This window comes from Megascapheus bottae, chromosome 4 (assembly GCF_031878675.1).
Source record: "Megascapheus bottae isolate mThoBot1 chromosome 4, mThoBot2.hap1, whole genome shotgun sequence".
NCBI lineage: Eukaryota > Metazoa > Chordata > Mammalia > Rodentia > Geomyidae > Megascapheus > Megascapheus bottae.
The window spans coordinates 80399912-80414707 of record NC_143512.1 but is presented as its reverse complement, the minus strand read 5'-3'; the positions used below and the strand labels follow the sequence as shown (position 1 = coordinate 80414707).

Below are 14796 nucleotides of genomic sequence, written 5' to 3'. Positions count from 1 at the left end.
TTCAGTCAGCAGCAGTAGAAGAAATAAAAAAACAATATGAAGTCTTTTGGGGAATTACTACTTAAAAAAAAAAAAAAACACATTTGTGTGTAAAACCAGTTTTAAGTTTTATTGGGTGTTTTTTTTGTTGTTGTTGTTTTTGTCCATTATAGGACTTGAACTCAGGGCTTAGTCCTGAGCTTCTTTGTGAGTACTCTATCACTTGAGCCACAGAGCTACTTGGATGTTGTACTTTTTTGCCCAGCTAGCCTGAACTGTGATCCTCCTATGTTTCTTTTCTTTTTTTTTTCTTCATGTAGTTGGTATTACAGGCATAATCACACTTCGGGTTTGTTTTTTAACATAAGATCTGGCTAAACTTTGCTCAGGCTGGCCTTAAACTACCATTCTCCCAATCTCTGCCTCTCTGGGATAACAGGTATGCCCTACCACATCCAGCTTAAGTTTATGTCTTAGAATTTGCCTGATTTGGGAAAAATAACCAGTTTGAAATCCTTCTGGGTTGATAGATTTAGTTCTCTGTGGCTTTGATTCAGTAGGTTGCTATAGGAACATGAAGATTTTGTATCCTTGGTGTTTTTTTAAAAGAATTTATTAACATTGATTTTTACATCATATTTCAAATGACGTGTTTACCAAACAAGTTGTATGCTTGTTTTCACTGTTTCAGGTCTATGCAAACGGCATCCGGAACATTGACCTTCACTATATCATTCGTAAACTGGCAGCTCCGGTGATCTCTGTGCTCTTGCTTTCCCTCTGTGTACCTTATGTCATTGCTTCTGGCGTTGTTCCTCTACTAGGTAGGTAATGCTGGTTGCAAATCTTTGAAAGAGAGAGCCTTTATTAACATCATGACATCCTTGTCACATCATCAGAACAATGGTTCTCGGACTCCAGATACTTTGTTTTCTTAATAGACAGTAACCATAGCTTCAAAATAACTTCCTTAGATTTGACCACACAGGGTAAGATTAGAAGGCTCTTAAAGCTCTTTAGGTAGGTGAGAAGGTAATAACATTTACACTATTCCTTACAATAGGCAGAATTAGCTTGTCTTCAAGTTTTCTCCTTATTAGTTCAGTGATCACATGAACTTACTTTTTTTTGGGGCGCCAATCCTGGGACTTGAACTCAGGGCCTGAGCATTGTCCTTGGGCTTTCTCAAGGCTAGAGCTCTGTAACTTGAGCCACAGCACCATTTCCAGCTTTTTCTATATATGTGGTACTGAGGAATCAAACCTGGGTCGTCATGCATGCTAGGCAAGCACTCTACCACTAGGCCAAAGTCCCAGCCCCTAAAATACCGTTATATTTAATTTTTAAGATATGTCAGCGAAAGGGAAAAACCAAATAGTAGAGACTTAATTTGTGACATCAGTTACTCCAAGTGTCTTACTCATTGGTCCTGACATTAAACCTAGCATAGTTAATAACTTCATAGGTGTTTTTCTCTTCCCGATTTCTCTCGCTCAAGAACTGCAGTATTGTCTATGTGGTAGAGTGCTTGCCTAGCATGCAGGAAACCCCTGGATTCGATTCCTTAGTACCACTACACAGAAAAGGCCAGAAGCCAAAAGTGGTGTGTGGATCAAGGGGTAGAGTGCTAGCCTTGAGCACAGGGAGGGGTCAGGGGCATTGCCCAGACCCAAAGTTCAAGCCCCCAGGACAGAGAACTAAAACAAACTACAAATTGCCTAAATGAGAAAACTAGAAGGTTTTAGTAGTTCCATTGATCTCACCACAGGCATGCCAAGTCTCTGGTAGTTTTGCCCTGGCTTTTTTCTCGCCTTACCATGGGTGATCTCTTGTCTAGTCTTCCAGCCTTGAACTTACCCCACTAGCTTACTGATCACAGTGTGCCCTTGATGGCCTTTCAGACAAACTATGTTCTTGGTGAAAAGTATTTCCATTTGTTCTTCTATGGCCTAGGTCATTGGCATAGGTCATGGCTTCTCTTCTTGCTTTAACCTTGGCTCCAATTTTACCTAATTCGATGTCTTACTCCGTGTTGCACTGTTAGACATACCAAATGACCTTTACTGCAACATACTTCTCCCATGCTTCTCACTCTTCATACTTCCATTTATTTTTTTTTTGTTATGGGGCATGAACTCAGCGCCTGGGCACTGTCCTTGAGTTCTTTTGCGCTAGGCTACCACTCTACCACTTTGAGCCACGGCTCCACTTCTGGTTTTCTGGTGGCTCATTGGAGCTAAGAGTCTCATAAACTGGCTTTGAACCTCGATCCTCAGATCTTAGCCTCCTGAGGATTACAGGTGTGAGCCACCAGCACCCGGCTCATTCGTCTTATTCTCTTCCAAGAAATGTCTTTTCTCTGTCATCTAACCACAAGACAGGACAGACTTAGACAGCAAACTTTAATGTGGCATGTAAATTTTTCAGGTCAAGAAATAGATTTTCTACAACCCCATAGAAGTCTTGAGGGCCACCACAGGTTGCAGCGTCAGCAGCCGCTTCTTTCTCAGCAATATACCCTGGTGAGGCAGCAAGCAAGCTTAAGTGACTTTGTAATAAGCAAAAACAGGTGCTGTGTCCTTCAGTCTGCTGGAGTACAGGGGTTACGGTGACAGTGTTTTCTGGTTCTTTGTGAATCAAAACATCAGGTTTTCATTTGATTCGAATTGTCACCACCAAGTATTATACACATCATATTAAAATACAGTGCAATATTATTTATTACTTAACTGACGAACCACTTCATTAAAATTAATCTTCATTTTAAATAAAGGTATTTGTTTTATGTTCTAGTAAACTGTTATAATTATAAGAATCTTTTTAATATTCTATACTTTTTATCTTGTGATCACTAATGTATATTAGTGATATTCTGCACATTGATGATAGAGAGTTAAGAATTACTTTTTAGGTTTTCAGACCTAAAATTATTTCCCCTCTCCCCTCCCCTCCTCCTCCTCCTCTTCTTCTTCCTTCTCCTCCTCCTTTCCTTCTCCTTCCCTTCTTTCCTTCTGCCAGTCCTGGGGCTTGAACTCAGAGTCTGAGTACTGTCCTCAAGACTAGCACTCACAACTTGAACTTGTTCTGTGTATGTGGTACCAAGGAATTGAACCCAGGGCTTTGTGCATGCTAGGCAAGCACCCTGCCACTAGGCCAAACTCATAGCCCCAACTTTTTCATTTTTGCATCATTAGAAATTTCATTATGAGCTCTGTTGGAAAGACTTTATACAAAGGGGAAAGAATAGTAAAGGAATTTTTCTGGTTCTCTTGAGTATCTCATAGAAGCACACAGAGGTCAGGTTCAGCCAGGCTCGGTGACTTGCCTGTAATCCTACCTACTCAGGAGGCTGAGATCTGAGGACCTCTATTCAAAGCCAGCCTGGGCAGGAAAGGCCTTGAGACTCATCTACAGTTAACCACCAGAAAACCGAAAGTGGAGATGTGGCTCCAAATGAGAAAGTGCTGACTTTGAGCAAAAGAGCCCAGCTCTGAGTTCAAACTCCACAACCAATCTCTCCCCCAGCCTACCCTTCAATAAAGGTCAGTTTCTTAGAGATAGAACTTGTTGAAACTGTCTTTCACTGTTGAGAACTGCAGCTTGAACTCAAGGCCTTGGTGATGTTAAGGCTAGTCCTTGAACCAGAGGTCCACTTTGGGCTTTTTGGTGGTTAATTGGAGTTTCAGACTTTCCTGCCTTGGCTGGCTTTGAAATTGCATTCTTCAGTCTCCTGACTAGCTAGGATTACAGGTATGAGGCACCTCCACTGGGCAGAAATTCTTGAATTCTTGAGAATCACAAGACATAGAATCCAAACCATGTCAATATAATACTTAAAATCTTCCATTCTTGGTTTTCCAGGTGTTACTGCAGAAATGCAAAACTTAGTCCACCGGCGGATTTATCCATTTTTACTCATGGTTGTGGTACTGCTGGGAATCCTGTCCTTCCAGGTCCGCCAGTTTAAGCGCCTTTATGAGCATATTAAAAATGACAAGTAAGTCTGGAACTCATTTAGCCACTCTTCTTTAGGTATTATCTCTCGTTCCTTGTTTGTCTTTAATGTGGTCATCATGAGGAAACAGTACTCAGGGCCTGGGAGTGTGATGTAGTACCCACGCACAGATGGGCATGGGATGAGACGGAGCATGGAATCAAGATGGTCCAAGTAGCAGAATCAGGAGGTTCTCTGCGTATAGCTGACTTGGGGAGGAAGATTGATTTAGTGCTCATTCATTTATCAGCCTGTTTTGCATGTTTTGGACCAACAATATATTGCATGATTTTAGATAAGAACTAGACGCTGGGCTGGGGAGCATGGCCTAGGGGTATAGAGTGCTTGCCTAGTATCCATGAAGCCCTGGGTTTGATTCTATATACACAGAAAAAAGCCAGAAGTGGTGCTGTGGCTCAAGTGGTAGAACGCTTGCCTTGAGCAAGCCCAAGGACACTGCCCAGGCTCTGAGTTCAAAACCCAGGATTGGCCCAAAAAAAAAAAGAAACCCCAAAACAACAACAAAAACCGCAGCCGGGCAGGTGACTCACGCATGTAATCCTTGCTACTCTGGAGGCTAAGATCTTAGGATCACGGTTCAAAGCCAGTCCAGGCACTAAAGAAACTGAGACTCTTACCTTCATTTAATCACTAGAAAACTGGGAAAGGGCTGTGGCTCCTGTGGTAAGGCAGTAGCCTTGAGCTGAAGAGCCCAGGGACAGGGGTAGGGTGGTAGCTTTGAGATGAAGCGCTCAGGGACTATGCCCAGGCCCAGAGTTCAGGCCCCATGACCCACCAAAAAAAACCCCAAAACAAAACCAAAACAAACAACATAAAAAAACTCACGAACACTAGATGTTACCATTAGCTTCTACCAGGTTACTCTACTGTATAGAAAGACTGTAAAGTTTCTGCACTTGTCTGAGGTTCCTCTGTATTGAGAAAATCATTGAAAACTCTTCTGCCTGATCTCACTGACAGATTGGAGAAGTCTGAGTAAAAGATCTTCCTGGCATACAGCTATCCTAAAAGAAAGCTGCATCCTCTGCTTTGATGGTATCTACCAAAGCAAGTTTATAAATGACCATTCCAGTTTGCCTGTAGCCATCATGTTATTAGTAATGACCATGCCAGGCAGGGTCTTCATGTTCTCGGGCTAGCTCCAAACTCATGATCTTACTGCCTCAGCTTCCCAAGCACCAGGATTACTGATGTGTACCACACTTTGCCTCTGAGGGGATCTTACAGATAAATGCATGTGTAACTCTGATATTGGCTATTCAGAAGGTAGATATTGACAGGGGCTAGACCCTCTGGCACTGTCAAGATGTGTGTGCATATATCTCCAGAAGCTGAAAGTGAAAAATGTAAGTACTGTCAGGCATAGTATTAAAAAAGAAAGGACTGTCAATCATGACAGAAGGGGAGGGGAGGTTGTCAGTGATGAAAGACAGAGTCACTTGCTTTGGCTGAAGAGTAGTATAGCAAACAGAATTGCAAATTAGCAGACTCGACTCTGGGAGTTTCCTCCCTGTTTGCTTCTTTCCTTCACACCTGTATCCTGTCTGAACCATGGTCTTCAGATTTCAGCCTCCTGAGTATCTAGGATTACAGGTGTGAGCCACAGCACCCAGCTATTCATTTATAGCTTTAAAGCCAAATACATTTATGGCTGTTGCACCTCCAGACATGTTTTATGGTGTGTTTCTATCAATCTAACCCCCATATCACTTTTTCTCTGTCCCTTTTCCTTCCTCTCAGAAAACAAAAACGTTCCCAAAAATTTAAATTGTTATTAGGTTTTTTTTGTTGTTGTTTTTTTTTGGCCAGTCCTGGGCTTGAGCTCAGGGCCTGAGCTCAAAGTCCTTGGACTTTCTCAAGGCTAGAGCTCTACCACACATGAATTGAGCATGCCCGTTCTGGGTCTGACCACCTGCCTTCAAGTGGTGCACTCTCACACTGGTGCTAGCCTCACCACTCATTGCCATTCAGCCTTGGCATCGGCCATCAGCCAGGGATCAGCCAACATTCCAGCCATCTCCTTGCATTCAATGAGCCCTCCTTGGCAGCTTCTGCTCTCCTCTCTTGGGGGACAGATCCATCTCCTTTTAGAAGATCCCCAGCCTTGTCAGTATCATCATCCCAGTAACTCACTCCTGCCTTACTTTCCCAGCCCCGCCCCTTTTGCCCCTTTTATGACATCACTCAGTCCTGGGGCTTGAAGTCAGGGCCTGAGCACTGTCTTTGGGCTTTCTCAAGGCTAAAGCTCTACCACTTGAGCCATAGCACCACTTCTGGCGTTTCTATGTATGAGGTACTGAGGAATCAAACTTGGGTCTTTGTGCATGCTAGGCAAGCACTCTACACTAGGCCAAACTCCCGGCCCATTACCTAACTCTTGTGTTCATGAACTACACACCACCCACCACTCACACGCTCACCATCCTTAATACCCTGAAATCTTCACTTTGATTTCTCCTTTTTTCTATAACCAGTTCATGTCCTACTTCTTCCACTAAGCTTACTGATAGTCCTATCCATTATCTTAACACTTAAGTTGGTTTATTACATAAGAATCATAGCACATACATTCCCTGAGTTTATTTTACTGTGACACTTATTTCCTCCAAGTGTCACCGTTTATGAGACCTTCTAATCCATCTATGATAGTGCATACTCTTGCAAACCCTGTTACCCCTCAGCGGTACCTGTCCCAGATACCCCTTTGATCACTGGAACTGTTGACTGGTTGGAAGTAGTAATACTGTGATCTTAAATGCATTCACATCTATAACCCTAGCTACTTAGGAGGCTGAGATCTGACAAACATAGTTCAAAACCACCAGGAAAGTCTGTGAGCCTCTTATCTCAGGAAGTAGAGCTGTGGCTCAAGTAGTACTAGCTAGTATTGAGACAGCATTCAGACCTTGAATTTAAGCACACACACACACACTGCATTAAAAAGCCAGAGTAGGGATTAGATAATGCCTGTGACATACACTTAATTCCATTTACTCAGAAGGCAGAAGCAAGAGGATCTTAAGTTTGAGGCCAGCTCTAGCAGAGTAGTGATTACCCTGCCTTAAAAACAAACCAGCAGGCCAGGTGTTGGCAGCTCACCTGTGTAATCCTAGCTCCTTGGGAGCCTGAGATCTGAGGATTGCAGGGTTCAAGGCCAACCTAGGCAGGGATTCCATGAGACTCTTTGTCTCCAATAAACTGCCAGTAAACTGGAAACGAAGCTGTGGCTTAAAGTGGTAGAGCTGTAGCCTTGAGCAAGAGCAGCCAGGACAGCACCTAGGTCCCAACCAAGTTCAAGCACCATAACCAACAGCAGCAATTTAAAAACTGGCTGGATATGTTGCTCATGACTAATTCCAGCTACTTAGGGAGCTGAGATCAAAAGAGTCCTGGTTTAAGGCCAGCTAGGGCAAAACCTATTTATGATTCTAACAAAAAGTTAAGTGCCATGTGCATGCACTTCTCTCAGGTAGGGAAGCAAAAATGGGATCACTATCCACACTGCCCTGAAGTAGGGGTGGCGGCAGGACAAAAACACTAGAAATAAAGACCGGAGGTGTGGTTCAAATGGACTTACCTATTAGGCACAAGACCCTGACCAGGTACTGCAAAGAAAAGGGTTTGGGGGTTGAGGGCATAACATAATGAGCAAGCTATTATACAAAACAATAAAGGACCATTGGCTGCTCTTTGGAAACTTTTATAGGTAGAAGCATACCTGAAGTGACCTCCCTGTCTTTATAACCTAGATACCTTGTTGGGCAACGCCTGGTGAACTACGAACGGAAATCTGGCAAGCAAGGCACGTCTGCACCACCTCCACAGTCGTCCCAAGAATAAAGTGGTTGTCTCAACTCCTTGACCTTCCCCTTGCCTTTACGTGTCCTTTCTTGTGGACTTCTCACTTTGGAGATTTTCCCGTGATCTCTCAGCATTGTTTTTAAGTTAAATGTACTTGACTTGTGTCCTCAGCATTCAGAGAGCAGCAATAAGGGTCTGCTGCTCTTCCTGCATCTGCCGCCACCACTGCTGTCTGAGATCTGTACATGTGTAAATAGAAGCTCCCTGATGCCCCGAAACCTTGGATTAAACAGAATGTGCATTGTACATCTTTAAACAAAATGTATATTAATTTATTAAATCTGGTTGTCACTTTATTTTGGACCTGCTGTGATCTCGACAGGAAACATGCCACAGAGCAGTTTGTGCCCAGGCGCGACACCACCGTCGCCCTGGAGCGCCATTGGTGTCCTAGAGTCCTAATGAACTCTGTGCGGTTCTTTCTCCACTCCGCAGACCCTGCTGAAACCTAAAAGGCAAGAGTAGACATGTGCCGTGGAGGAGCATCTGTGGTAAGAGACCGTGAACTTTGGCTTCACTGGCAGTCATTTTGGGGAAATGATTTTGTATAACACCAAAGCTGTTGTACATTTTCTACTGCCTGATTTTTTTCATGTGTCTGTGTTTGTAATATTGTATAGTATCTTGTGCTAGGTGAAGAAATCGTTTTAAATTTTGATAATTTCATATTCCTAGTGATCAGCATTGGGAGTTGGGTTTTGTGCTTGTTGGGGCATGTCTATAACTTAGGAAGATAAAAAGTGCAAATGTCGATTTCCCTCAGTTTCCCTCCTTCCATGCAGTTCTTTTGTTGTTAGCAACTGCCAAAAGAGGCGTGCGCAGCACGATCATAAGTCTTAGTTGTGACAGCACCAGCCCACGCCACTTCAGACTGGATGGAGGCAGTTCTCAGATGCTTAGAAAGTGTGGTTCCCCGCATTGGTCTTGGATCTCGGGTGACAGAGCCCTCTTTGCTGCTTAGTGCAGCGGTGGGAGTGTCAGTACTAGAGTACATTTCCACAGATCTTTGTTTACAGGATAAAACTGTAAATAAAAACCAACTCTTTTATTTCTTCCAGAAGGAGGGAGCTTGCTTTTTAACATAGGAATGTATTTCATTGTGACTGTGCTATAAAATCTCAGAGAACCGAACACTAACATCTGCTTTGAGGACTGGAGTGGTTAATACATGATCTAAGTATTCAGTAATACAGTGAAGGATAGTATTGACAATTTAGAGTTTTCATGGACAGTACAGCTCTTCAGGAGTGATAAATGAATTTCCATATAGTGTTAGAGGTTAAATCTGAGAATCTTTTTAAAAAATGAATGTCAGCCAAACATAAGCTACAAAAATTGAGGGAAATATTGTGTTTTTTTAAAAAAAAATTCCCTAAGCAATAAGCAAATACAAAATACATTTTGAACATCAGTATATAAGAAAATGCTCAGCATAGGAGTCAGTGTTAACCCCCCCCCCCCCCCCGGCACTTTGTAGTGGCCTTTGTCTTGTACTGGAAGTGAGGTCTTTGGTAGCAAACCCTGCCTTTATTCAGAAATGTAGTCTCACTGCAGAAAATTAGCATTTTAGGATGCGATGCCTTGTGGTGTATGTCTACATGAGCTGTTCTCTTTGAAAATGAGTGACTTGGGCAGGTGACTTAATTTGTTTTGAATTGAATTTTAAAGGGTTTGTGAGTCTTGATATGAAGTGTTAGGACACATTAATAGAGCTCTAGACAGACATCACAGGTTATAAGTTGTTTATCCTATGAAATTTTAAATGAATCTTGCTAGATATTACGTATTTCATTGGCACATAGCTTTGTGTTATCTTCGTGAGGAAAGCCCCTAGGCGTCGTACTCTCTCCAGCTGTTTTCAGAAAGATCCATCCTCTGGTGAGGAACGCATTCTTGGCCTGCCTGACTCAGGTCTGCTCCAGAAGCATCCAGGCTTTGTCACTACCCAGGAGTCACAAGTATCGCGAGCCCACGTGGAGAAGTGCTCACGCTGCTGCCCTCTCCACACAGGACTCACGGCATTTGCTGCAGCGCCATTCTGCTTCCTTTTACGTTAGGCTAGCTCTGTCTTCAGGAGGTTGATTTACTAGAAAAGACCTTTCTGCTTTCTGTTTACTGTGTAGAAATTGAAGACAAATCAACCTTTGAGATGAGTTTCATATCCAGTTATCACATTTTCATTGTATGAAGCATGCAGTTCATTAGGGAATTATGTTTGATTTTTAAACTGTAAAGTAATAGTTGAGATGAAAACGAGCAAAATGCCAACTGAAGTATTTGTATAGCTAGCCTTAAAGCTCCATGTTTTTAGGTTTTGATTTTTATTGTTTCCTGTTCTCTGGTAAAACAAAAGGAGACTTTCAACTCCAGATGTAAACAGATGATTTCAACACTTAATAGAACTACTGTTACTGGAATCTTTTTCTTTTCCTTATACAAATAACAGAGAATAACTTTCTCACCAATGATTTGATCCCAGATATGTCATTTCTGTATTGGCAAAATACTATTAAAGAGTAATTCTTGAATTTAGATTGAATTGATGACTTTGTAAAAACAAAACACTGGACACTTCTATACTGTATTGTTTGCGCACACATACAAACACATGAAACTAGTGCCATTATGTTACCACTGGCCCTTAATAAATTTCACAAGCAAGCTACTTAAATTTTCATTTTCACTATTATCAAGCTGTTTACTATAACACATTGTTTTTACATTGTAAAATTCTCCTTCAGAGAATGTTAGTCATTATCAAGAAAAGACAAACACTAAAGTATCTTACTATTGGAGTATTATTAAAAGCCTCATTTGGGGATATTGCTCTTTGGTTTAGCTGTCTACTCATTAAAATTTCCACTTGTCAGTTTTTTTCTCCCACTGTTACTGTTCTATGTCAGTTTTTTAAGCACCCATTATGAGTAAGGGCTTCTTTCAAATAACCCCCAGTGATATCTTAGGCATTAAGAATAACACGAAGACTATGTTTCTGTGTGTGGCTAGATATGTTTCTATTCCTGTCTTGTTTTGTCAGAGTGCCTTTTTGCAGTCATGAAAGCAACAGAGTACAGTAGACAAAATGTCATAACTAAGGCCTAGCAATGACTGTGTAGAACCTCACTAGAACATTTAATGATTTGGAATGTCAATTTACTTTTACATCAGACATCTTAGATACCCAGACCAGTTTTATGTATAGATATTTTAAAATGTTTCCTTTTTTATGTGCTCATCTGTCGCCTTCTGAGGGGAGAGAACAAAATTGAATAAACTGAATGTTAGTTGTAGTTATAGCCCTGGTTTTTTCTGTTTTTTTTTTTTTAAATTGTTTGAGGTCGTTTTAAGATTAGAGAACCGTCATCTGGGTACCTGTCAGTCTCTGCTCCTGGTGAGGTGCATGCCAGGAGGATGATGTGAATCCAGAAGTTGGTAGCTAGCTGGAGCCACGAGACCCCCCCATCACAAAACAAATAATAAAACTGTAGACAGGATAGTTCACATGTGAAGCTATCTGAAGTGATTCACATATAATTTAGTCCTTGTTCAATTTTAAATACAAGTTGTCATCAAAGGACATTGGCATTTGACTTGTACTCTGCAAGCTCAGTGTTCAGGGGAGTCATTGTATGTGGCACTGAGGGGTAATGTCCTCATCATGCTTTTGGTGCACTCAACTTGTACTGTAGCCAGGAAATGGGACAAGAGAGAGCCAGATAACTGAGAGCTTTGAATGAAATGCCTTGAGAAACAGAGGCTCAGCAAGGAGCCAGTTAGGGCCCAGCTGCTTCCTTAGTTCCTATTGGATGTATAGGTAACACCCCCACTGTATGCACCAGTTCTTCTCAGTCCTTACTTCCCTAAAACCCCTTAGCACATCACTTACATCGCTTGGTATCCTTCCTTTCCAATACTTATGTTTTTCTTCTGTCTCTCCAGTTGGCTTTTTTTTTTTTTTTTTTTTTTTTTTGCTAGTCATAGGCCTTGAGCTCCAGGCCTGAGCGCTGCCCTTGGGCATTCTCAAGCCACAGTACCACTTCCAGCTTTTTTCTGTGTATATGGTACCAAGGAATCGAACCCAGGTCTTCATGCATGCTAGGCAAGCACTCTATCACTAGGCCAAACTCCCAGCCCATTTGGCTTATTAAGGCAAGCCAAAGAAAGATGCTTCTTACCCAGAACCCCCTTCATTCATCTATGTGTTCTTTGATCAGTTAGTTCCTTCTGTGGCTGGCTGTGGGTATGAGGGAGCAGAAAGAGCAGTTTTGACAGAGATGCAAAGATGTTGATAAATAATGTAGAGTAATTGGGCATCATGTACAAAATTAAGTTGTTCTCTCAGAGACAGACTCAAACCCAAAATGGATTATAGCCCTAACTATAAAACATAACCTCCAGAAGAAATGTTTGCCCTGAGAAGCAGAAGCATTAACCATATGAAGACTTGAACTTCAATAGTCACTGCGGTGTAGACCGTCCAGCTGTCCATCAGCAGACAAGGAGATACCCAAGGGGTGATTGTATGTACTCAGCATGTGTGGACAAGGCATTCACTGTTAAATTATACTGAGCTGGGAGGCGGCTCATGCCTGCAATCCTACACAAGCTGAGAGCTCTGGGTTGTGGTTTGAAGCCAGCCTTGGGAAAGAAAGTCTGTGAGACTCTTCCAGTTAGAAAAAAAGCTGTTAGGCGGTTCTGTGGCTTAGTGGTGTTAGCCTTGAGCAAAAAGAGCTCAGGGACAGCACCCAGACCCAGAGTTCAAGCCCCAGAACCAGGAGGAAAAAAAAAAAAGTGAGTGGTTGGGGCCGGGAGTTTGGCCTACTGGTTAAAGTGCTTGACTAGCATGCACAAAGACCCGGGATCGATTCCTCGGTACCACACACATAGAAAAAAGCCGGAAGTGGTGCTGAGGCTCAAGTGGTAGAGCTCTGGCCTTGAGAAAGTCCAAGGACAGTGCTTAGGCCCTGAGCTCAAGCCCAGGACTGGCAAAAAAAAACAAAACAAAACAAAAAAACATAGAAAAAGGCTGGGAGTTTGGCCTACTGGTTAAAGTGCTTGCCTAGCATGCACGAAGACCCGGATTCCATTCTTTGGTACCACATACATACAAAAAAGCTGGAAGTGGTGCTGAGGCTCAAGTGGTAGAGCTCTAGCCTTGAGAAAGTCCAAGGACAGTGCTCAGGCCCTGAGCTCAAGCCCAGGACTAACAAAAAATCCGAAGTCATCCATTTAACAGATAAGAAGACTGTTTGAAATGACACAGACTCTGGAAAATGGATTAAGCTCTTCAATTCAGCACATGCTTGTAAATAAACTCCTGACATGAAAAAAAAAAAACCATAGAAAAAAGCCCAAAATGGTGCTGTGGCTCAAGTGGTAGAGCTCTAGACTTGAGAAAGCCCACAGACAGTGCTCAGGCCCTGAGTTCAAGGCCCAAGACTGGCCAAAAAAAGTAAGTGAAAGGACTTGGAGTACAAAGGGACAGAGATGGGGGCATTGGTGTTGGCTCTCTTGATGTGTTCTTGTCATGGAAGTGTCTCCCCAGAAGTAATACTGTTCCTATAAGCCCAAGCTGGGCTTAAATTCAGAGTCTGGCCTTTGTCCCTGGCCTTTTTTTGCTCAAGGCTCGTGTTCTACCAGAGAGCCACAAGTTTTACTTCCAGGTTTTTTGTTTTGCTTTGTTTTGATAGTTTGGTGGAGATAAGGGTTTTACAGACCTTTCTGCCCCAGCTGGCATCAAACCATAATCCTCAGATCTCTGTGTCTTGAGTAGCCAGGATTACAGGCATGAGCCATCAGCTCATGGCTTATTTTTGTGCCTCTGGAAGCCCCACTTTTTTGGGTAGTAGTGGGATTTGAACCCAGGTCTTCATACTTGGTAGGCACGGCTAGCCCATCTTCATTCACATGTGACTGATGGTTTTCATTCCTTTTGCTCTTCATGGAGAAGATGGAACAATTCGAGAGAATATTCTCGGGCCAGGAACATAGCCTAGTGGTAGAGTGATTGCCTAGCATGCACAGATTCCTGTGTTCAATTCCTTCGTACTTACATACACAGAAAAGGCTGCAAGTGGCGCTGTAGCTTGAAGTGGCAGAGCACTAGCTGTGAGCAAAAAGTGTCTAAGGACAGTGCCCAGGCCCTGAGTTCAAGCCCCAGGATAGTAAAAGAACAAAAACCATTCTGGTTGCACTAGCACATCCTCTGACCTGCCCCTGTCTCCCTGCTCAATGAACAGGGATGGAGTGTGCACCCCCCAGGCCACATTTCTGGTGCTGTGCCATCAAGTTGTGCCAACCACAGTGACAGGCACCTCCCAGGTCAGTATGAGATCTGGGGGCTCTGCCTGTTCTCTTCCCAGCACTCTGCTGGGCATGGCAGGCATGCCCCCTGTGCTATTTGCAGTGAGGCTACTTAAAACTGCATGTGGCTCCGGGGACCATGCAGTCTAACCTTCCTGTAGTGTTCCTCATCTGACATGGTAGATGGTTTACTTTTGTATTTTCCCCACATGAATGTAAGCTTCCGTAAGTGCCATTACTGTGGCAGGAACTCAAGGCCTCACACTAATTTTTTGCTCAAGGCCGGCACTCTTACCACTTGACCCCTTAGCTCCTTTTCCGGCTTTTTGGTAGTTAATTGGAGATGAATCCTATAGTCTTTCCTGGCTTTGAGCTGAGACCCTCAGATCTCCGCCTCCTAAGAAGCTAGGATTACAAGCATGTGTCAACAGTCTGGCAAGGACCCACTTTTTAAAATTATTATTTTTTATTTATTTTTATTTTTTTGGCCCCCTTCTCTTTCTGGCCCTGCTCGCTCCGGCCCCGCTCGCTTCCGCCCGGCTCGCTCCGGCCCTGCCAGCTCTCGCTTGCTCCTGGCTCGCTCCTGCACGCCTCCTGCACGCCTCCTGCACGCTCCTGCACGCTCCGGCCCTGGCCCT

At 43.1% G+C, this 14796-nt stretch overlaps 1 protein-coding gene across 2 annotated transcripts in view; it reads left to right on the top strand.

Annotated features, from left to right (window-relative positions):
• Marchf6 (membrane associated ring-CH-type finger 6) overlaps window positions 1-8151 on the top strand; it is a 68235-nt gene extending 60084 nt beyond the window's left edge. For both annotated transcript variants that reach the window (XM_090332131.1, XM_090332132.1), the window contains exons 24-26: window positions 671-803; window positions 3841-3976; window positions 7744-8151. In XM_090332131.1, coding sequence (XP_090188257.1) covers window positions 671-803; window positions 3841-3976; window positions 7744-7834 — 360 coding nt within the window. In that variant the 3' untranslated portion in view covers window positions 7835-8151. The remainder of the gene's footprint in view (window positions 1-670; window positions 804-3840; window positions 3977-7743) is intronic.
• The last annotated feature ends 6645 nt before the right edge of the window (window positions 8152-14796 follow it).